The 19922-nt window shown below is 59.3% G+C and overlaps 8 protein-coding genes and 1 pseudogene across 8 annotated transcripts; 5 read left to right on the forward strand and 4 right to left on the reverse strand.

The window, feature by feature from the left end:
• Positions 1-96: 96 nt before the first annotated feature.
• On the forward strand, positions 97-2134 carry ACA1_089080 (malate/Llactate dehydrogenase; the record flags this gene model as incomplete). Its single annotated transcript, XM_004338626.1, has 11 exons — positions 97-241; positions 309-337; positions 400-481; positions 649-748; positions 844-944; positions 1021-1156; positions 1274-1364; positions 1450-1540; positions 1626-1714; positions 1802-1912; positions 2027-2134. 11 exons carry the CDS (start codon positions 97-99, stop codon positions 2132-2134), a joined length of 1083 nt encoding a protein of 360 aa, XP_004338674.1.
• A 247-nt stretch (positions 2135-2381) lies between these two features.
• On the reverse strand, positions 2382-5132 carry ACA1_089090 (regulator of g protein signaling domain containing protein; the record flags this gene model as incomplete). The annotated part of the gene is made up of 7 exons (XM_004338627.1): positions 2382-2483; positions 2554-2889; positions 2973-3083; positions 3190-3642; positions 3735-3827; positions 3890-3942; positions 4226-5132. The coding sequence occupies 7 exons, from the start codon at positions 5130-5132 to the stop codon at positions 2382-2384; spliced, it is 2055 nt and encodes a 684-aa protein (XP_004338675.1).
• Positions 5133-5986: 854 nt separating this feature from the next.
• ACA1_089100 (transporter, major facilitator subfamily protein) lies at positions 5987-8196 on the forward strand (the record flags this gene model as incomplete). The annotated part of the gene is made up of 9 exons (XM_004338628.1): positions 5987-6095; positions 6127-6158; positions 6232-6334; positions 6421-6572; positions 6653-6780; positions 6915-7057; positions 7133-7575; positions 7656-7841; positions 7927-8196. The coding sequence occupies 9 exons, from the start codon at positions 5987-5989 to the stop codon at positions 8194-8196; spliced, it is 1566 nt and encodes a 521-aa protein (XP_004338676.1).
• A 146-nt stretch (positions 8197-8342) lies between these two features.
• On the reverse strand, positions 8343-9249 carry ACA1_089110 (cupin domain containing protein; the record flags this gene model as incomplete). Its single annotated transcript, XM_004338629.1, has 2 exons — positions 8343-8993; positions 9076-9249. 2 exons carry the CDS (start codon positions 9247-9249, stop codon positions 8343-8345), a joined length of 825 nt encoding a protein of 274 aa, XP_004338677.1.
• A 237-nt stretch (positions 9250-9486) lies between these two features.
• Positions 9487-10525, reverse strand: ACA1_089120 (uncharacterized protein; the record flags this gene model as incomplete). The annotated part of the gene is made up of 5 exons (XM_004338630.1): positions 9487-9675; positions 9756-9937; positions 10022-10088; positions 10182-10285; positions 10399-10525. The coding sequence occupies 5 exons, from the start codon at positions 10523-10525 to the stop codon at positions 9487-9489; spliced, it is 669 nt and encodes a 222-aa protein (XP_004338678.1).
• A 186-nt stretch (positions 10526-10711) lies between these two features.
• Positions 10712-13446, forward strand: ACA1_089130 (betalactamase; the record flags this gene model as incomplete). The annotated part of the gene is made up of 12 exons (XM_004338631.1): positions 10712-10957; positions 11172-11335; positions 11422-11536; positions 11608-11690; positions 11765-11876; positions 11945-12074; positions 12169-12305; positions 12383-12520; positions 12612-12753; positions 12823-12982; positions 13055-13128; positions 13205-13446. The coding sequence occupies 12 exons, from the start codon at positions 10712-10714 to the stop codon at positions 13444-13446; spliced, it is 1743 nt and encodes a 580-aa protein (XP_004338679.1).
• Positions 13447-13689: 243 nt separating this feature from the next.
• ACA1_089140 (amidohydrolase superfamily protein) lies at positions 13690-16683 on the forward strand (the record flags this gene model as incomplete). Its single annotated transcript, XM_004338632.1, has 14 exons — positions 13690-13959; positions 14058-14241; positions 14349-14535; positions 14622-14716; positions 14804-14903; positions 14991-15082; positions 15155-15213; positions 15317-15389; positions 15472-15532; positions 15609-15743; positions 15829-15946; positions 16030-16197; positions 16326-16389; positions 16472-16683. 14 exons carry the CDS (start codon positions 13690-13692, stop codon positions 16681-16683), a joined length of 1818 nt encoding a protein of 605 aa, XP_004338680.1.
• A 230-nt stretch (positions 16684-16913) lies between these two features.
• Positions 16914-17913, forward strand: ACA1_089150 (vacuolar proton ATPase, putative; the record flags this gene model as incomplete). Its single annotated transcript, XM_004338633.1, has 4 exons — positions 16914-17116; positions 17199-17355; positions 17506-17699; positions 17787-17913. The coding sequence occupies 4 exons, from the start codon at positions 16914-16916 to the stop codon at positions 17911-17913; spliced, it is 681 nt and encodes a 226-aa protein (XP_004338681.1).
• Positions 17914-18069: 156 nt separating this feature from the next.
• Positions 18070-19596, reverse strand: ACA1_089160 (annotated as a pseudogene).
• Positions 19597-19922: the final 326 nt, after the last annotated feature.

The following is a 19922-nucleotide window of genomic DNA, read 5'->3' on the forward strand; positions in this document are numbered from 1 at the left end:
TGTTTATTATTTTAATTATTATTTAGTTGTAATAAAGTCGGCCTTTAGGAAAATTACTATGTTCTTTTTCCATTTTATGATTATTGTCAAAATAAAATGGAAGAGGAGCAGAGGGTGGACGGGGTGCAGCTGGAGCTCTTCGCTCGGGCGGTGCTGGAGAAGGCCGGGTGTGAGGTGCCCTCGGCTGAGGCCGTGGCCTGGTCGCTCACAGAGGGCTCCCTACGCGGCGTCGACTCTCATGGTGCGTTACCCCTCCTCTCACAGTGCCCATGGGCTGAGTGTGGCTGTGCTCCCCCCCCTCTCACCAGGCATTCGGCTGCTCCCACACTACGTTGAGGTACGTGCGTGAGTGGCGCTGCTGCGTGGACCTTTAGGGGGGGGCTGAGTGTGGCGGTGTAGAACCTGGTCCACGGCGGCATCAATGGGAAGCCCAACATGACCTGGTCCTCGACCTACCCTGCCTTCGTGGTGCTCGACGCCGGTAAGCGGTTCTCTCTGTGTGTCGTTCCATGTCCCGCCAGTGTGCGGCTAGCCACTGACGACACACGACACACACGACACACACGACACACACGACACACACGACACACACGACCACGACACAACGACACACACGACATGCACGACACACACGACGCACGCACACAGACCACGCATTCGGCGCAGCGGCCGGGTTCAAGGCCATTGACATCGGCATCGAAAGAGCGCAGCAGTACGGCGTAGCCGCAGTGGGCGTCATTAACTCCACGTAAGTCCTTTCTCCGCCTTACGGATGAGCGACTTGCTCCCTCTCTCCTCGCCGTCGTGGTACGCTGACCTGTGGTGGCGCTTACTTTTCGTCAGGCATCCGGGTATGATGGCGTCGTACGTGCTACGCGCAGCTGCGCAGGGCTACCTGGCCTTCGCTTTCACCAACACCGGACCCAAGATCCTCTCTCACAACGGTACCTATGATCGTCGCTTCGTCTTCTTCAACCCATCCCGAGAGGCAATGTAACTGTCGGCCCGATCGGCAATCAGGAAAGCAGCCGTACTTTGGGACGAACCCGATAGCGTTCGCCTGCCCGCGGCTGGAGAAAGAGCCGTTCTGCCTCGACATGGCCACCAGCATGATTCCCTGGAACAAGGTCGAGGCAGCCAGGAAGACCGGCAAACAGTAACAACCACCTGATCTTCAGCACACGCACACGCACACGCACACGCACACGCACACGCACACGCACACGCATCGCACACCCACGCGCAAGCAAATCACTGGTCGGTCGGGCCGCAGATTGCCCGAGGGCACGGTGGCGGATGAAGAGGGCAATCCCACAACGGACCCGCACGTCGCGTCGTCTTTGCTGGCCGCCGGCAGTTACAAGGTAGTCCTCGCTCTCTTCTCGCCCAGGGCTTGGGTTTGGGCCGTACGACGCGAGAGCTTGACCTGTTTCCCTACCGGTCGGGCAGGGCTTCGGCCTGGCCGCGATGGTCGAGTTGCTTTGTACCGCCCTGCTGGGCATGGCCTTCGGTCACCACACCGTGCAGATGTACGGGCCAAGTACGACCACCCTCTCGCCACCGGGCAGCGCAAGTGGACCAGCAGCGGGGGCTGAGCTGTGCGTTGACGCGTGTCTGGTGATCAGCGTCGGATATGAGCGAGAAGCGGCGACTGGGCCAGTTCTATCTGGTGGCCCGCTGCGATGCCTGCGTCTCTTTGCCTCAGTTCCTGCAAGTACGCAATGCCGATGGCTCTCTCTTGATGACCAGCGATCATATTCCTGTGGGCCGCATTCAAACTCTCGCTCCCGCGCATCAACAGGCCGTACAGCAGATGACGAACGAGGTGCGCAGCGAACCGCCCAAGGAAAGCGCGGTGATGCTTCCCAACGACCCCGAGATCAAAGTCGAAGTTGTCAGGCGGCAGCACGGCGTACGTCGACTTCTCCACCTCTTTGCTCATCATCTCATCATATCTCGACGCTCTACGTATTGCGACAGAGCTCGACCTCACCACTCTCCCCCGCTTTCCGTCCGTTGCGAACAGATCCCGTTGGACGAGGTGGTGTTGGGCGAGCTGGTGGCTCTGGGGCGTCGCTTCTCCGTTCCCTTCCCACCGCTCCTCTCTTCTTCCTCCTCTACTGCCAAATTGTGAAGACGAAGACATGAAGAAGGAGACGAAGACGAAGAAAGGCGAACAAAAGTGACTCGGGTTGCGGACATGTACAGGAGGAGCGCAAGAGGAAGAGAGAACGAGAGAGAATATGGTTGACCTCTGCCAACTGACGATGAGAGCGAAGGCGGCAACGACCGTCCGGATCGCGCGCAGTCTAACTGCGCGTGCGGGGGACGCCGAGAGAGCCGGAAAGAGGAAAGAGGAAAGAGGAGGAGAGCGGCCCGGGCTACGAGGCCGAGCTGGACCCCGGGGAGCTGGGAGGCACCCCGCTGGCCTTGTGCAGCGCCCTGCACTCGTCGCTCTTCAGATATCTCGGGAACGCATTCTCCTGCAGGCCGCCCACCAGTCAGCTTCCACGCGCACGACACGACACGACACGCACACGGGTCGAGGGGTACCTTGAGGAAGGAGTAGATGTGCTTCTGGAGGGCTTCGAAGAAGTTGTTCTTGACCTTGCCGGTCTTGTTGGCCAGGATGTAGGTGAGCTTCTTGCGCTCCTCGGCGTCGATGGAGGCGAGCTCGAGCTCGGCCTCGGTGGTGAGGTACTTGTTATAAATATTGTTGGCCTGGCTGAGGATGTCCTGCTTCCGCTTGAGCCGCTTGAAGGCCTCCACGTCGAGGTAGAACAGGATGTTCTCCACCGAGTAGTCGTGCACCATGAAGTCGATGAACGAGTGCAGGCCCAGCTCCTCGCCCAGCAGCTCCTCGATCGTATTGGGACCGTGATGAGTGCCCTGCACAACAACAACAACAACAACAACAGCCGATGAGCCCAAGCTCACATGTGGACGTGGAGCTTCGAATGCGCAGAAGGTACCTGAATAGACGTGGATCTTGATTTGGACCCGGCTTGTGGCTTCACCACCACCAGCGCCTTGTCCTCGAACACCGAGCACTTCGTTATGCACTTGGCGCACCACGGTTTACCCTGTGGTGTCGGCAAGCAAGCGATGAGAGGCTCGTCATGTCGTACACGGCACACACACGGCACATACACACATACGAGCCGAGAGAGAGGTGAGCCGCGTGCGTACCTGCTTCTTGTAGAGCTTGCCACGCTTCCGCTGAATGGGCAGCCTGCAGGAGGGGCACTTCAGGATGCACTTCCTGTGGAACCGCTGCACCACGCCGTCGCGTTCGATGACCATCTCCGCCTCGCCGTCCTCCTTGTCCTCCTGGCCAGCGCTCGTCGTCCCGCCGCCTCCGCCTCCGCCGCCGCCTGTCTTCTCCCTCGACTCGTCGCCGCTGGCAAATAGCGGCGGGTTGACGTTAATGTTTTCCTTGTTGTGCTGGATGCTGGCCAGGCCGCTGTTGCTGCCATTGTCCCCGGCTGAGGTGGGGCCGGCGGCGCAGCTGGCGCCGTTATTGTTACTGTTGCCGTTGCTGTGGGTGCGCAGCCTTCCGTGCTTGCCGCCCGTCACCGGGATGAGGGGCAGATTGCAGCCGTCGCACTGCGGCAAGCACTCCACACACACCGTCTTTCCATCCTGTGTGGCACACATCAGTCCCCGGGGCGTCTTGAGGTGGGCGATCGTGCTGGTGTACGGCATGCATGCATGCATGGGATTAGGCGGTGTACCTTCAACTCATAGAAGCGCGGCCGAAGACATGATGAACAGAAGAAGCAGTCGATATGGTGCTTGTTGCCGTTCACGAACACGTAGTTGCCGTCCTGCAGAGATGGGTCAGCCAGCTATCGCCCACACGCGCTGCGCCTAGTTGGTGCGACGATACCTTGGCTATCACCTCAGCGCACGTTCCGCACTTGGAGCGAGCGTTGGGATTACCTGCAGCCAATGTCCGATGACATCAGCACACACAGCAGTGAGTGGAGCGTGATTGCGAACAGCGAATAAGAGACCATAAAAGGACATAATAAAACCATATAAAGAGAAGAGAGAGGAAAACACGTTTGGCTGGAATGTGTTCTGTAATGTGAAAACACATTCACAACATACGCGGCGACTAATCTACCGCGTGTGCGAGTCCGTCCGCGACAAAGTGGCACAGACCGAGGCAGAGAGAGAGAGAGAGAGAGGGAAGTGTGGGACTGGTGCGGTGGAGTGGTACCTTTGTCGCTGCTGCCCTTGGTCTTCTTCCTCATGCGCGGTCGGTCCTTGGGCGTCTCGTCATCCGACGACAGGGACGACAGGGACCCCGACAGCGGGTGCTGCTGCAGCTGCTGCAGCTGTGTGGTGCGCCGGGGCGAGAGCATGGCCGAGCTGGAGGACATGGCCATCATCCGGCCCTCGCCGCCGTCGCCCGCGTTGCTGTTGTTGGTGCTGCTGTTGTTGTTCTTGTGTGGACTGAAGCGCGGGTGCTTGTCCTTGCGGCTCTTCTCCTTGGCGTCCTTGTCCTTCTGTCGCTTGGGCTTGGGTCGGATCGTGTTGCCGGCGCTGTCGAGCTCGAACGAGAGACTGCGGTAGAAGGTGCCGTGTGGACGCAGGCTCGCGCCCCAGGGTGCCATCCCTCGGCGCACGGTCTCGAACGGCGACGGGGAGGGCGAGGGCGAGGGCGACGAGCTCGCGTTCGTGACCACCACCGGCGGCCGGCGCTTGCTCGACGGCGACGAGCTGCCGCGCATGGAGCCAACGACGTTGTGGCCGCGCAGGGTGATGTCGACGTCGGACACGTCCGAATCGTCCCACACCGTCACGGCCTTGCGCCCGCGTCCACCGCCGCCGCCACCGCCACCGCCGCCGCGGTCGCTTCGTATCGTGTAGTCGCCCTCCGTGGCCGACGAGAAGCAGTCCGCGGTGTCGAGGTCCGACGTGTTGTTCGAGGTCGACCGATCGTCGGCGTCTTGGTCGTCGGGCGCCATTGTGCCGGTCGACAGTCGCCCGATGAAGGTAGAGGCGAGCTGGTTCATGCTGTGCATGAGCATCATGGTCGTCTCCCGCCGTGCGCGCGAGCTCTCGACGCACCGCGTGTGCCAGTAGCGCGCGCCGCCGCCGAGCTGGCAGTACTGCTCGGACATGATGTCGACCTTCTCTGCGCAGTAGAGGCATAGATGGATGACTCCAGATGAAGACAAGGGTGCCGCGGCTTTTGGTTGCTTGCCGCCGGTGGTGGTTGGAGATGAGGGAGGGGCGGATGTTGAAGATTTGAGCGGGGGGGAAGCAAGATGGCCAGAAGATGAGAGGGAAAGACTGAACGAAGAAGAGGAGGTGGGGGAGGCCATTTTGGTTGGGGGCTGCTGGTCCAACTGGAGTTCCATCTGACTCTTGCCCGACGGCGACGAAGATCCAGCCAGCAGCTTCTTCATCTTCAACGAGGTGTGTCGAGCTCTATTTACACCGATTTAAATCGAGCGCAACGCGACGATGCTGTACTTTGTTCGATGAAGAATCGTTTATGGTTCCTCTGTTATGTTCCTCGGTTGGCAATGCAGAAGAGGAATGTAGCTGACCGACCACCTTCGCTTCCTGTCTTTCCTTAGTAACCAAGAGCCACGGTCAAAGCCAAAGCTTCGGTGCTGCGTCGCTGTTTGGCGCAAAAAAGTGCACGAGCACAAGAGCAAGACACGACACTCGAGAGCAGCATGTCAAACTCGCGCGAGAGAGTTTTGGAGAGCCGTGTCACAACATCAAGCATCATGTCGAGAAGACGCAGGGTCACAGAGCTCTCGTAGCGGAGGACGGGGATGGCTGGAACGAACACGCTGTGCTTTCGCCTAGTTGCATATTTTACATTCCACAGCCGTTGCAAAGGGGGTTGCGCACAGGTTGGGGCTGGTCCATCATCATGGCTACGACACACGCACGGCACGGCGGTAGGGAAGCGTTGTGGCGCGACGGTGTGGATGCTGAGGAGGAAGTCGACGAGGAGGACATGCGAGCGACCAAGAGCAGCGTGCAGGACGATGAGGAGTACTCGGAGCACGCTCTGCTGGACCGAGATAATGGCTTTACCCCTAGCACGCCCCCTTCCTCATCTTTCGGTGCGTCTGTCACCATTCGATGAGGAAGTAGAACGCATCGGGAACGGTTGGTTCCAGTACACGGTACACCCCCCCCCAATTATTTTTTTTCTTATTTTCCTTTTCCTGAGCCGCTGGGGTGCCCTTGACCCACCAGGCCATATCGCTACTCGGGTTGGGCAACGCATCGGATGCTGTGGAACTGCTGGCCATCTCCTACATTCTGCCCGAGCTCCCGGACATCACCTCGGCACAGAAGGGTCCGTTTGTTTGAGGTTTGTGCGAGCGGCCGCATGCGCGAGTGTGCGTTGCACTAACGTGCATACGATTGCGCCACCGCCCTCAGGAGCTCTGTCGGCAGCCATGTTTGGCGGGATGCTGGTGGGAGGAATGGTGGCCGGCCTGCTGAGCGATCGCCTGGGCCGCAAGCCCTGCCTCCTCGCGTCCCTCTTCATCAACGCCTTCTTCGGCCTGGCTTCTGCCTTCGCGCCAAACTGGGTATTCCTTTTATTGCTGCAACAGCACTTGGGCCATCATGCGCGCAGTACATCTGATTTTGTCTGCGTTTTGTGCCGCAGGTGATGTTGGTCGTGTTTCGAGTCCTGTCGGGCGTGGGAGTGGGCGGGTCAGTGCCCAGCGTGTGGACGATGGCCACGGAGATCCTTCCGCTTCATCGACGGGGCTTTTACATCACCATCGTCGCCTGGTACGTGACGATGATTTCAGTTCGTTCTATGTCTCTTCCCTGCTCTGAATCTTACGCCTGCCACACACACACACACACACACACACACACACACACACACACACACACACACACACACACAACTCATCAAACAGGTGGTGGATGGTCGGAACGATCGGTACGGCCGGCCTTGCGTGGATCATGCTCGGTGCGCTTGACCTTTCCTGGCGATGGTTTGCGGGAGCCTGCGCCATCCCATCGCTCGTCTGCGGCGTACTCTCGATTTTCGTGCTCCCCGGTGCGTTAACGCCCTATCGCCCCCTCTCGCGGGCTGGCTGGCACTGGCGCTGACGCACGTCCTTGCGCGCCGCAGAGAGTCCGCGCTTCTTTTTGATCACACGGTCCTATGCGGAGGCGATCCACGTGTTGGATTGGATAAGCAGGACCAACGGCAAGGGTCCGTGCCGGCTCACCGAAGACGACCTCCTGCGCCAGGAGAAAGCGGACCCCGACACCGACGACGCTGGCGAATACGCCGACGACGAAGTGGCGGTAGCCTCGCCGCACGTCGAGAAGCGGCTGCGTGTGAAAGAGGAGCGCGTGGTCCATGACCACCACTTCGAGCCCACCAGCGCTTCGTCTTCGTCCTCGGCTCGACGTAAGCAGCGGACGACTCCCAAGGCCCTGCTGGCCCCGCTCTACGACCTGCTCCATCCGTCGATCGCCCGCACCACCGTGCTCCTCACCATCATCTGGTGGGCGCTCAACTTTGGGTGGTACGGCCTCACCCTCTGGCTGCCCACCCTCTTCGCCAAGGTACGCCCCACCCCGCAGGCTGGTGCGATGTGGTGGTACAGGCATACGTCTAACATGCGTGCTCGCTGTGCAATACGTAGGTGGGCTTCGCGGTGGACATCTATCAGGACACCTTCTTGGTGTCGGCATCCAACCTGCCGGGCAATATCATGGTCTCGCTCATCATCGACCGGGTGGGCCGCAAGAACCTGCTGGGCTCCACGCTCGTGATCTCCACTTGCCTCGTGGTGGTGCTGGCCTTTGCGCAGGAGTCCAAGGTCGCGGTGGTGACTCGCCTGCGTGTTCAACGCCATCTCCTGCGGCTGCTGGAACACGCTCGACTGCCTCTCGACCGAGTCCTTCCCCACCAAGCAACGCACCACCGCCATGGGCGTACTGACGTCGAGCGGTCGTCTGGCGGCCCTGACGGCGCAGTTCGTGAACGGGGCGCTCATCGATTCGTCCGTGTTCCTGCTCCTGATCGTGACCAGCGCCAACCTGATCGTGGGCGCGGGGGCCGCCTTCTTCCTCGTCGACACGGCCCATCGCCGACTGGCCGACGACGTGCGCGTCATCAACGAAGAAGACGACCCGGAGAAGAGGGACGACCCCATCATCCTCCACAGCCCCCATCGATCGTGATGAACTGTTGAACAGCTCTAGCGCAGACGACCGACCAATTTGAATGAAGCACGACCCAAGCGGTACTAATACCGCTCGCTTTTATTTACATGGTGCACACTCAAGGTGGTGGTGGTGGTTATCATCTGGTGAATATCTCCAGGTGGTTACCACCACGCCCTGTCCTTCTCCTCCTTGACAAGGTCGAAGAGGAGGAACTCGACTCGCTTGTCATCCTCGTCGTTGCCGCCGACGAGATGCAGGCGCGTGCCGGCCTTGACGTAGGCGCCGTCGCCGGCCTCGAGCACGAGCTCCTCGTCGTTGCGGTCGTCGATCAGTCGCAGGCGGCCGCCGGTGTCGCACACGTGAAGGTAGCCGCACCGCTCCGGGCCGAATTTGTACGACACCGCCTCGTCCCTGGCCAGCAGCGACGCGAAGACCTGCGCGTTCTGGTTGACCACGACTGGCGCCTTCTTCTCGGTGTCGTCGTTGTCGTCCTTCTTGTTGCTGTCGCCGTGGTACTTGGAGCTGACGATGAGGCAGAGCCTGCCCTGCTTCTCGTCATCGGTGAAGTGGACGGTCTGGTAGCTGGGCTTGAGGTCCTGCTGGTCGGGCTTGAACCACACCTGCAGGAAGTGGACCGGCTTCGTGGGCGAGTGGTTGTACTCGCTGTGCATGATGCCGCTGCCGGCCGACGTGAACTGAACCCCGCCGCGCTTGATCTCCTCCTCGTTGTCCAGCGTGTCCTGGTGCTTGAGGCTGCCCGAAATCACGTAGCTGAAGATCTCATAGTTGCTGTGCGGGTGCGCGCCGAAACCCTGTCGTTTGAGAATGAATGAACACATATGTGGTAAGTGGAAAGCCTTGGAAGGTCGAACAAAGAGTAAGCGGACGAGGTACCTCGCCGCCGGTGACGCGATCCTCGTTGAGCACGCGGAGGCTGGACCAGCCGGCGAAGTGCGCGTTGTAGTACATGGCGAACGAGAAGGTGTGGTAGGTGTTCAGCCATCCGTGGTTGGCGTGGCCCCTGTCCTGCGACTTGCGGACCTTGATGTTCTTGGCGAGGCTGCTCATGTTATTGGCGAGTGTGGTGAGTGTTGCTGCTGGTTGTTGGTGTGGCAATGGGCACCTGAGCTTTTGTGGTAGGCCCGGGCCGAGACCGGGCCGAAACCGGGCCGAACAGAAGTTGCTGTTCGTTGCTCTGGGCTTGGCATTTTTATCATTTTTAGAATTCCTTTATGTTAACCGCGAATAAAACCGATGCAGCACAGGATTCTAAAAAAATGTGGTCGTGCAGCCAAAGAGCCTTGCTCAGCGAACAAAGACGGAGCGGATGAGGGACAGCAGCTGCGGGTGGTCTCGCTTGAGATCGGAGACGGAGCGTTCGGCTCTGGTGTGAGAGCAGGTGGCGGGCGGGACGAAGAGCGACGGAGGGATGGACGCCGGCTTCAGGTTCGACCACCAGGTGAATGCATACTCCAACGACTCGGCGGTTTGGCCCTGCAGGCGACAGCGCGGACACAAGGGTACGGTGAGCTGCGACTCGCGCAAGTCGAACGATAGAGTGGAATGCGACGCACGCGGGCCATGGTGAAGGCGATGGGGATGCAACGGGTCTTGTCGCTCTGCAACATCTGGAGGATGAAGTTGCCCGGGTGGCCCGACATGGTCCACTGGCTGGCCTTCTCGGTGCCCACGATGATGAGGCCCTTGTAGTTCCAGTCCGTGGCATTGGTGCAGTAGCGCTGGAAGCACGGGACGTCTGCAAAGCGAACACATGATTGGTGATGTTGTGGACTTATAAACCAACCAAGCCACGCATGCCCTCAACGTGGAGTAGTGGTACCTGCGGTGCACTGGATGGACGTGCACTTGTGGGTGCCATCAGTTACGTTGACCACATAGACCCCCGTCTGCGCCGGAGGGCCACCAAGTCGCAGCGTAAGCACCACACCCAACGAGGAGTGCCCGTCGGCACCAACAGCATGTGATGTCCGGGTGCGTACCGGTAGGCTGTACACTTGGTAGGTGTCGTTGCCAAACATAACAAGGGCGTACGAGCCCTGCTGTTCATCGTAGTATCCATTTCCAATCTGCGCATTAGGAGCTCCTACGGGCGTCAAAAGCCGACGGATTCCTTCGTTAGTGCCGTTTCGTCATGTGCTGAATCGAATGAACCAAAAGATGAAGTCAAGATTAGCGGATCAAAGGGGGACGGCGAACCGGCGACGTTGGTGAAGGATTCGATACGGAAGGAGAACGACGCCGGAGCGCAGCAGTGAGGGTCGTCGCCCAATGCCACCGAAGCCAAGCTCAATAAAAGAACCACCACCAGAGGTTGGAACCTCATCTTCGTTTTCGTTCTTTTTGTGGCCTCATTTCGCTTTCGTTTTCTCTCATTGGTCGCACTTTTCCCGGTTTTTCTTTGGCACACATAAGGGCCAATAGCCGCCGTGTGCCCACTTCTCGTCTCTTTTCTTCTTGGTTGAACCAACCCGGTTGTGGCTGGCCTCTGCCCAGTTGCTTACAAGCACGAATGAAGCTCACAACAGAAAGGCTGCTCCTCGCTGCGGCGCTCTTGCTGGTGCTGGCCTGTGCGGCACCGCGGCAATGCGCCGGACTGCCTTGGGAAGAGGCCCAGCGCGTGCTGTACAACCAGCAGCTACTACGGAGTGGTGGTGGCAACGGCGCGGCCACGGTGAGCAAGCGCGACCTCATCCTCGACTTCCCCATGTGCCCCAACCACCCCCGTGCCGTCCCTCAAGCTTTCATCAACCAACGCGTACGCCTCGTGCCTTTCCTCCTTCACTTCCGGAAACTTGGCAGTTACCACACAAACCGGACATTGTTCAAATTGTTGCGGGACTCGCGTGCGTGTCGTGTCGTGTCGTGTCGTGTCGTGTCGTGTCGTGTCGTGTCGTGTCGTGTCGTGTCGTGTCGTGTCGTGTCGTGTCGTGTCGTGTCGTGTCGTGTCGTGTCGGGTGGTCGTTTTACAGTTCATGCCGGAGCGGCTGCGCGAGGCCATCAAGAACATCAGTGCTTCTTTCCAAACGGCAGCGCAGGCGAACGGGGTCCAAGCGCTGTCGGTGGGCATCGTGTACGACCAGGAGCTCGTGTGGGAGCAGGGCTACGGCCTCATCGACCCCTCCGACCCCTCCTCGTATGCGGCACAACTCCACCAACTTCCTTAAGGACCGCCACATTGCACCATGCCACTTACTCACACCCACGCGGGCGGACGCGCAGACAAGTGGACGCGAACACGATCTACCGCGTGGGATCGATCACCAAGCTGATCACCAACATCATGCTCTTCCAGCTGAGGGACCAGGGCAAGCTCTCGCTCGACGACCCCGTCAGCGTACGCCACTCCGATTCCAAGAACACGCACGCATGAACACATGTTTTTACCTCCGAAGACCACACCCACAGAAATACGTGCCGGAGTTGGTGTGGCCGACGCCCTTCAAGAACAACCCCGGCATCACCTGGCGCTCCCTCGCCGGTCAGATCAGGTACCACACACTACACACAAAGAGATTCGTGATAAACAAGAAACCACCACTAAACGTGATGGTGGCGACGGTAGTGGCCTGACGGGAGCGACACCCTGCAACTTTTTCACCATCTTGGAGCCCTTCCTGGGCGATGCATGCGAGATCTCCAACGCCGAGGCGTGGAAGCGCGTCACGGCCGATCCGGTGCGTGGTTCATGAACGCATTTCCCCGCGTGATAGGGGGTAACTGACCCCCAATAATTCTTCGCCAGCCGTCGGTGCCGATGTGGCAGGACCCGCATTACGCCGACGGGGCCTACGCCATCATCGGGCGCGCGCTAGAGTCCGTCGTGGGCATGTCCTACGAGGACTACATCACCCAGCACATCTTCAAGCCCCTCGGTAGCCCCCCCCCCCATCCCTAACGATCTCTCTTTGTCGAACCCCGCTCACTCCCTTTTTGTTTCCGCTTCGGTGCGAACCATCACACACACAGGAATGGACAGCTCGTTCTTGGCCTACAACTCGTGGTCGGACATGGCCAAGAGGGTGCCGCCGGGCAAGGTGGGCAATACCACCTTCCCGTCGTTTGTGGCGCACGCCGACCTCAACTGGGCACGCGCGACTGGCAACGTACCTCTGCGCCCACCGCTGTCCGCGTTACCCTGTATCCTCGCCCACCTCACTTTCGCGACGTTGTGGTGCTGCAGGTGTACTCCACAGTGAGGGACCTGGCCAAGCTGGCGTCGCTCTTTATGGTGGGCCAGGACGAGCGCAAGAACGTGCTGGGCATCTACTCTAGCACGCTGCGCGAGATGCTCACCCCGTCGTTCGTCAATGACGAGCAGGTAACGACCCCTGCCTGCCCATCCTGCATCGATGACCGGTCGCGGCGGTTGTTCGACTCACACCCCCAATCGCGCCTGCTTTCGGTTGCAGACGAGCGGGTACGGGTACCCGTTCGAGGTGTACCACAGCCGCGCCTTTGGCAAGGACATGCCGCCCTACTGGGTCCGCATCAAGGCCGGCATGATGCCGGGCTACTTCAGCGTGCTGGCCATGTTCCCCGAGGTCAAGACCGGTACGACCATCATTCCCGATCACGTGAGTACTGAGTGACCATTGGTGACGGTGTGCCACGTCTCTCCAGCGATGATCATGCAGACCAACAGCCTCATGATGCCGTGGGAGCAAATCGCCCTGCTGCTGCCGGCCATCGAGCAGACGCTGTGGGACCTGCAGCCGACCCCCAACAATCCGGGCAACCTCACGGCCTACGCGGGTACCTACGTGGCATCCGTTCTCGGCGGGTACGGACCCACACACACCATTTTAACTCCTATGATCGAACAATCGCGATCTCATCTCCCGCGTATGACCAGGTTCATGTCGGGCAATGTCACCGTGACGCCTGATCTGCCCAACCACCAGCTCCTCATCGCCTTTAGCCTCGCCGGTAACCTTGCCCGCGACCGCCTCTTGTTGGCGCTCACACACATGCGAGTACTCATTGGTGCCTGTTTGATGCACAGGAGTTGGCAGCGCACCGGCCAGTGTGGGCGCGTCGTTGGCCGTGTGGGAGCACGACAACACGTTCCGCATGCTGGGTCCGAACCCGGGCACCGCTGGCTGCATGTACGTCGAGACCGGTTACACCAACGTGCTAGTCCACTTCAAGGTAGGCGACCCCTCGTGGTTCGGCGGACCCACCCAGGTCGTGTCGTTCGAGGCGCCCACCGACCCCTTCTACGGCTGGGTCTTCACCAAGCAGTGAATGCAGCCCTCCTATTCAATTTTTATTTTATTTTATTTTATTTATTCACAATTAATTGTTTTCTTAAAATAAAGAAAATATGACAACTTTATCTTGACCTGCTCCTCCGGAGGCAGCAGCGGCAACAGCCGACAAGGCGGGCGCCTCAATTGCAGAGCGATGCGATTGGCGTATGGTGGCGAGGGCGACGCCTCGGCTTGTCCCAGACCAGTCGGTCAGCAGCAGTCACAAACTCAGTTCAACATGGTGCGCCAGGCGGAAGGGCACGTAGCGATACTCGGGATGGCCGTGTTGGTGGGCGCCTATCTCCTGCTCACCGCGCCGCCGGAGGGTCAGCCACGCTCCTCTTCCTCCGCGCTCTTCATCAGAAATGCGAAGATTTGGTCAGGGGAAGATGAATCGAATGATGAAGCGGATTCGATCTTGGTGATCGACGATTTGATCGTCGCCGTAGGTCTCGAATCATCTCCGGACATGCAGCGGCACCTCCGACAGCACTTCGGCACACTCCAAGTACGCACGCCACCTCCCGTTCCCTTATTACAATAATTATTTGTCTAAGAGAAGGAAATAGAAATGTTTAAATAAATAATAATATGCCTGTGTTGCAGGAGCTTGATGGAGAGGGGCGAATGCTGGTGGTGCCCGGCTTCATCGACAGCCACGTCCATTTCCTGATCAGCGGCTGCGGTCTCGCGTCGGTGCACCTCCGCGACGTGGCATCAAAGGCCAGCTTCATCGACCGCATCGCCCAGCACGCCCGCACGCGGCCCTCGGGCGCCTGGATCCGCGAGGGTGCGACCGAGATGCTCTCGACCGCAGCCAGAGTGGTGTTAGCTGATCGCGACACACGGCACGCACACGCACACGCACACGCACACGCACACGCACACGCACCACAGGTGATTGGGATCACGAGAAGTGGGGCGGTGAGCTGCCCACGCACGAGTGGATCGACGACGTGACGCCCGACCACTTCGTGTTCGTATGCCGGCTCGACGGCCACATGTGTCTCGCCAACGCGAAGGCCCTGGCCGCCGCGAACATCACCAAGGACTCGCCCGAGGTCGCGGGCGGCACCATCACCAGGTCAGTCCCACACCGTCGCCATCGCCATCGTCATCGACAGAACACACACACACACAACCGCTTTGACACGTAATCGGGTGCCACAGGGACCCCGTAACGGGCGAAACGACGGGCATTCTCAAGGACCGAGCCATGGAGCTGGTGTGGGCGGTCATCCCGAAGCCTTCCGATGAGGAAGAAGGTGAGTCCATCTTCATCTTAAGAGATGCGTGTGAATTGGTCCACTCATTATTGTGACTCTCACACACGCCACGCTGAATATCATCAGACGCCTGTTTGGAGGCGGCCATGTCGCATGTGCTCAAGCATGGCGTGACATCAATCCACCACATGGCGTACACATGGAACGACATTGCCGTGTTCAAAAGGTTCGGTTCAACACCATGGGCGATCGGGTTGGAGCGCGAGGCTGATGGTGTGAGGCCCATTGTCGCTGTTTATTGGGCTGCGCACAGGGCGTGGGAGAGGAAGAAGCTGCGCACGCGGATCTACGCCGCCGTGCCCCTTTCCTCGTGGGAGCAGCTGGCCGAAGAGAAGCAGCGACTCGGTAACTGCTGCAGGATTCAGGCGGGGATGAGTTTTGTGCTTTACTCACCTGCTCACCGCCGTCGATGCGCAGGGATTCCGGTGGAGCAGCGAACGTGGGGAGATGACTGGTTCCGCATGGGCAACCTCAAGGTTCACACTTCCGCCCAACAGGATCAATGGCCAAGCGTGTGCGTGTACGCGCTCAGTTGGTCACACTCACCTGGCTGGTGCTCTGCGGGGCTTCGCCGCACAGGCATTCGTGGACGGTTCGCTGGGTTCTCATACGGCCTACATGTTTGAGCCCTTCGCTGACACACCCGACCAGGGTACGAACCATGACCTTGGAAGCCCTCACTACCATCGCACCGCGCTTGGAGAAGCCTGCCTGATGCGATCCACTTGACTCAGATACGAGCCTGATGCTGGCTACCGAGGAGGAGCTGAGCGCCTGGACGCTGGGCGCTGACAAGTAGGTGCTCCCGCAGATGCACCTACCACGTGCACTTCCCAATTCTTCCTGTTCTCATCGATCGCGCCGGTAACAGGGCGGGGCTGCACCTCTCCATCCACGCGATCGGAGACAAGGCCAACCACCTCCTGCTCGATGCCTACGAGCGGCTCATCCAAATCAACGGCCAGAAGGACCGTCGCGTGCGCATCGAGCACGCCCAGCACCTGAGGTGCGCATTTGCGTGGCCGCAGGCCTGCCCCCAATCGCCGAATGCCTTACAAACCCTCATCACTGATTCGTTTGTTGCTTTATAGGGAGGAGGACCAGTTGCGCCTGGCCAAGATGGGCGTGATTGCGTCCATGCAGCCCTACCACGTCAGTGACGACGGCCGGTGGGCCGACCGAGTGCTCGGCCCCAAGAGGACCAAGGAGGTGCGTAACTACCCTGAAACGGTTATCGTGTGTGGTTAGTGTGGCTTAAAACGTGGTAATTGGGTACGGGGGGGGGAGCCCAGGCTTGGCCGTTCCGCTCGCTCATGGACAAGAACGTCACCCTCGCCTTCGGTAGCGATTGGTTCGTGGCACCGCCCGTGCCCGTGCTGGGCATCGGCGCCGCTGCCACGCGACTCACCCTCCAGCAGATCGAAGACCTCGACATCCACCAGCAGCGACAGCACGCATCGGTATATATATTGATACTCGCAACCACATCCGGCCGCGTGCGTTACTTTCGCCTTTGGCTTGGCTAACCCACGATGACGGTCGTGCACTGTGTGGCCAGGACGTTGACACCGCCAAAGCGGACTGGCAGGACGGATGGGTGCCCGAGCAGAAGATAACCGTGCGAGAAGCCCTCCGCGCCTACACTGTTCACGGTACGGACCCAATGAGAGTGTGTGAGTTAGGCCATCAACCAATCAATCAATTGTTGTTGATGGGTACTACAACTACTTGCAGGTGCGTACGCTTCGTTCGAGGAGGACAAGAAAGGCCGCATTCGCCCGGGCATGCTGGCCGACTTGGTGCTGCTCGACCGCGACATCACCCAGGCCGACACCAAGCCTCATGGGTCGATGCAGCCGCGCGACGCGGCCCGCCATATCTGGAACACTCGCGTGGAGGCCACCATCGTCGGCGGCCGCCTTCTCTACCAGAAGTCCCAACCGTGAAGGATATTATTATTTATTATTTATTATTTATTATTTATTTAGCATTTATTTATTTTAACTCCGTCGATAGAGGAAAGTTCGAGTCTGGTTTCTCCGCCAGACCAGAAGTTGCCGGTGCTGCTTCCGGCCTTTGCTTTTCGCCTTCGTGTTTGTCTTTGATCACTTTCATTCGATTCGAATCGAGTCTTTGTACATCCCCTCAAGAGAGTCACTTCTTCAGCGTTGCCAAGATGAACCAGGAGCAGGTGCGGAAGCAGATCGAGAACATGAAGGCCTTCATCATGAAGGAGGCCCAGGAGAAGCGGGATGAAATCTTGGCCAAGGCCGATGAGGAATTCTCGATGGAGAAGGCCAGGCTCCTGCAGGCCGAGAGGATGAAGATCGCTAAGGATTACGAGCGCAAGGAGAAGCAGCTCGAGACCAACAAGAAGATGTACGTCGTCGATCCTCACTGCCCCCCCCCCTGGCCCCCAATTTTAATTATTAAACGATTAATCTTGGCTGGTTACGTGTAGTGCGTACTCGAACCAGCTGAACCAGGCCCGCCTGAAGGTGCTTAAGGCCCGCGAGGACATCGTGGTCCACCTCAAGGAGCGCGCTCAGGACCGTCTTGCCGAGCTCGGCAAGCCCGGCCAGGAGTACGAGACTCTCCTCCAGCAGCTCATCCTCCAGGTACACTGCCCATTCCAAGAACCTGCGATTCCCTACTTGCGCGACCCATTACCTGTCGCATTTGAAATCGCCGCTCAAACAAATGACCCATTTGGAATCGCCGATCATTGAGTGCTCTGCTAAATTGTTCCACCTGTGTGTTAAATGCAGGCTCTCATCAAGCTCGATGAGACCAAGGTGAGCCTGAGGTGCAGGAAGGACGACGAATCGTCGGTCAAGTCGGTGCTCTCCGCCGCCGTTGAGGCGTTCAAGCAGAAGTCCCACAAGAAGGACGTGAAGGTCACCATCGACACCGTCAACTACCTCCCCGCCGGTCCTGGCAAGAGCAACTCGCTCGTCTCCTGGTATGCAGCTATTACTACATTCTTGTTCACCCCTTCTTCTCTTGCTGATCGTGTTCTCTCGTCGCGTGTGTCGTGTCATGGCTGCAGCTGCGGTGGTGTGGTGCTGAGCGCCCACGACGGCAAGATCGTGTGCGACAACACCCTCGACCAGCGCCTCGCCCTGGCCTTCGACGCCAACATCCCCAAGATCCGTTCGCTCGTCTTCTCCTCCTAAAGACCTTTCCGCCTGCCCTGCTCCCCCCTTCCCCCTTCATCACCTTCTTGTTCAGCAATAAACCCCGAAACCAGCAGCGATTGCGAAAACACTACACACGAAGGCGAAGGCGAAGACGTTGACAGAAGAACAAGACTTTGTTGTTGGCTTCTAAGCTCAGAGCTTGTAGAACATGTTGGGGGTGAAGTTGAGCTCCTCCAGAAACTGGAGGGCCAGCTTCTTGAAGGGCTTCGGCCCGCACACGAGCACCAGCGGGTCGGTCTGTTGCTGCTCCACGTTGGGAGCCTCTTCACTGGTCGCGGCCGCTGAAGAGGAGGATGAAGACGCAACAGCGGGGAGAGGAAGGGTCTCCTTGAACATGTCCTTCGTGATGCGCCCGCGCAGCTGGTAGGGCGACGTCTGTGGACCCCAGCTCTCTGATCGCGGCTACACACACGACGCGCGCGCATTAGCCAAGCAACTACGATGACGGCGACCGCAACAGAAACGGAGGGTTACCTGGCTCAGAAGGAAGTAGATGGTGAGTCGTGACGGGTAAGCCTCCCACAGCTCCTCGAGCTCCTTGCGCAGCAGGATGTCCTCCTCGTGTCGGTTGGCGTAGAGGAGCGTCACTCGCGTATCATTTGCCTCTGCGTTGTACAGCACCGACCGCATGATCTGCACAGACGTCGGTCTGGTTAAAGACCGCACACACACACACACACGACACAGGGAGGGAGAGAGGGAGGGATCGGCCCGTACGCTGATCATGGGGGCAAGGGCAGTGCCGGCGGTGACGATGCCGATGTGCTTGTGTCGCAGGTGGATCTCGGGGAAGTTCATCTTGGCGTGCTTGTCCTCCCCACGAGCTGCAGCTCGACGGTGTCGCCCTCCTTGAGCGAGTGGAGGTGCGCGCTGAGTCCGAACGTGTCGTAGCGCTTGATCATCACCTCCACATGCTGGTCCTGGTGGTGTTATGCACACATCAGCCGCCCCGTCACAAACTGCGTAGGTGCTACTTGTGAAGCGTGCCGAAGGGAACCTCTTCATCTGGCGTAGTCTGCTGTTGGCCGGGGGCGGGAAAGCGCCGCAAGATCGTGTACGGCCGGCGCTTGAGGAGCTCGGACGTGGTGGGGTCGTGCGGCAGCGGGGGCAAGGTCGCCCGCAGCGCAATGTGGCTCACTTCGCGAAGGCAAGAGAGTGAGAATTAGCCCAATTGAATGGAATCGATGCAATCTGCGGGGGCATACCAGGAGAGGGAAGGGTGCGCAGGAGCTGGGCCTGGTCGGCCGGCACCTGGAAGCGGAACAGCTTGGTGTCGGGCGATATCGGCACCGCGGCGGCGATCTTGAACGGCAGGTACACCCCATCGTCATCCTTCTTCTTCTTTTTCTTCTTCTCGTGCAGATCTTTCTTCTCTACCGCCGTTGCCTCGTCATGCGTGGCCACGACCTCGCTGCCGACCTTGCTCGTGCTGGCTGGGGCGATGCTGTCGGTGGTTGGGGTGGTAGTCGTTGCAACGTTCGTGTCCATGGCGGAGTGCGGGCGCGACGATACGAAGCTGACGGAGATGAAGCGTTGAGCGGAGGTGGCGAAGCGTGGCAGGCTTCCGGCGATACAGAGACGCGAGGTGGTCGGGCGAAAGTTCTCGAGCAGCGGCAAGGTGGTGGGTCGCGACGACAGGCGGCTGCAGCTCAAGCGCATGTACGCAGTTGGTGTTGGTGTTGGTGGTTATGGTGCGAGGTCGAGTGAGGAGACCTGAGCCTTCTGAAAAACCTGGAGCTTGGGCGGGCGTGGCTGAGCGTGCTTTTGGTAAGCTGTACGCCGAGCACAGCTGGCCTGCTATCTTCTCGCCAATGGCTGATGAGTTTAAAGCGCGCCAATCAACAATGGTGCGGCCGCAACGGTTGTCACAGTGATGCGAGACCAGGCCTCTTCCTTTCTCTTGCAGGTAGTCCTTGTCGGTCAAGGGCTAGGTAGTTCCTCGAAAAAGGCCGAAAGTTGTTTCTCTGGCCTCTGGTCTACTCACC

This window comes from Acanthamoeba castellanii (genome assembly GCF_000313135.1).
Source record: "Acanthamoeba castellanii str. Neff unplaced genomic scaffold scf7180000084639, whole genome shotgun sequence".
Classification (NCBI taxonomy): Eukaryota; Discosea; order Longamoebia; family Acanthamoebidae; genus Acanthamoeba; species Acanthamoeba castellanii.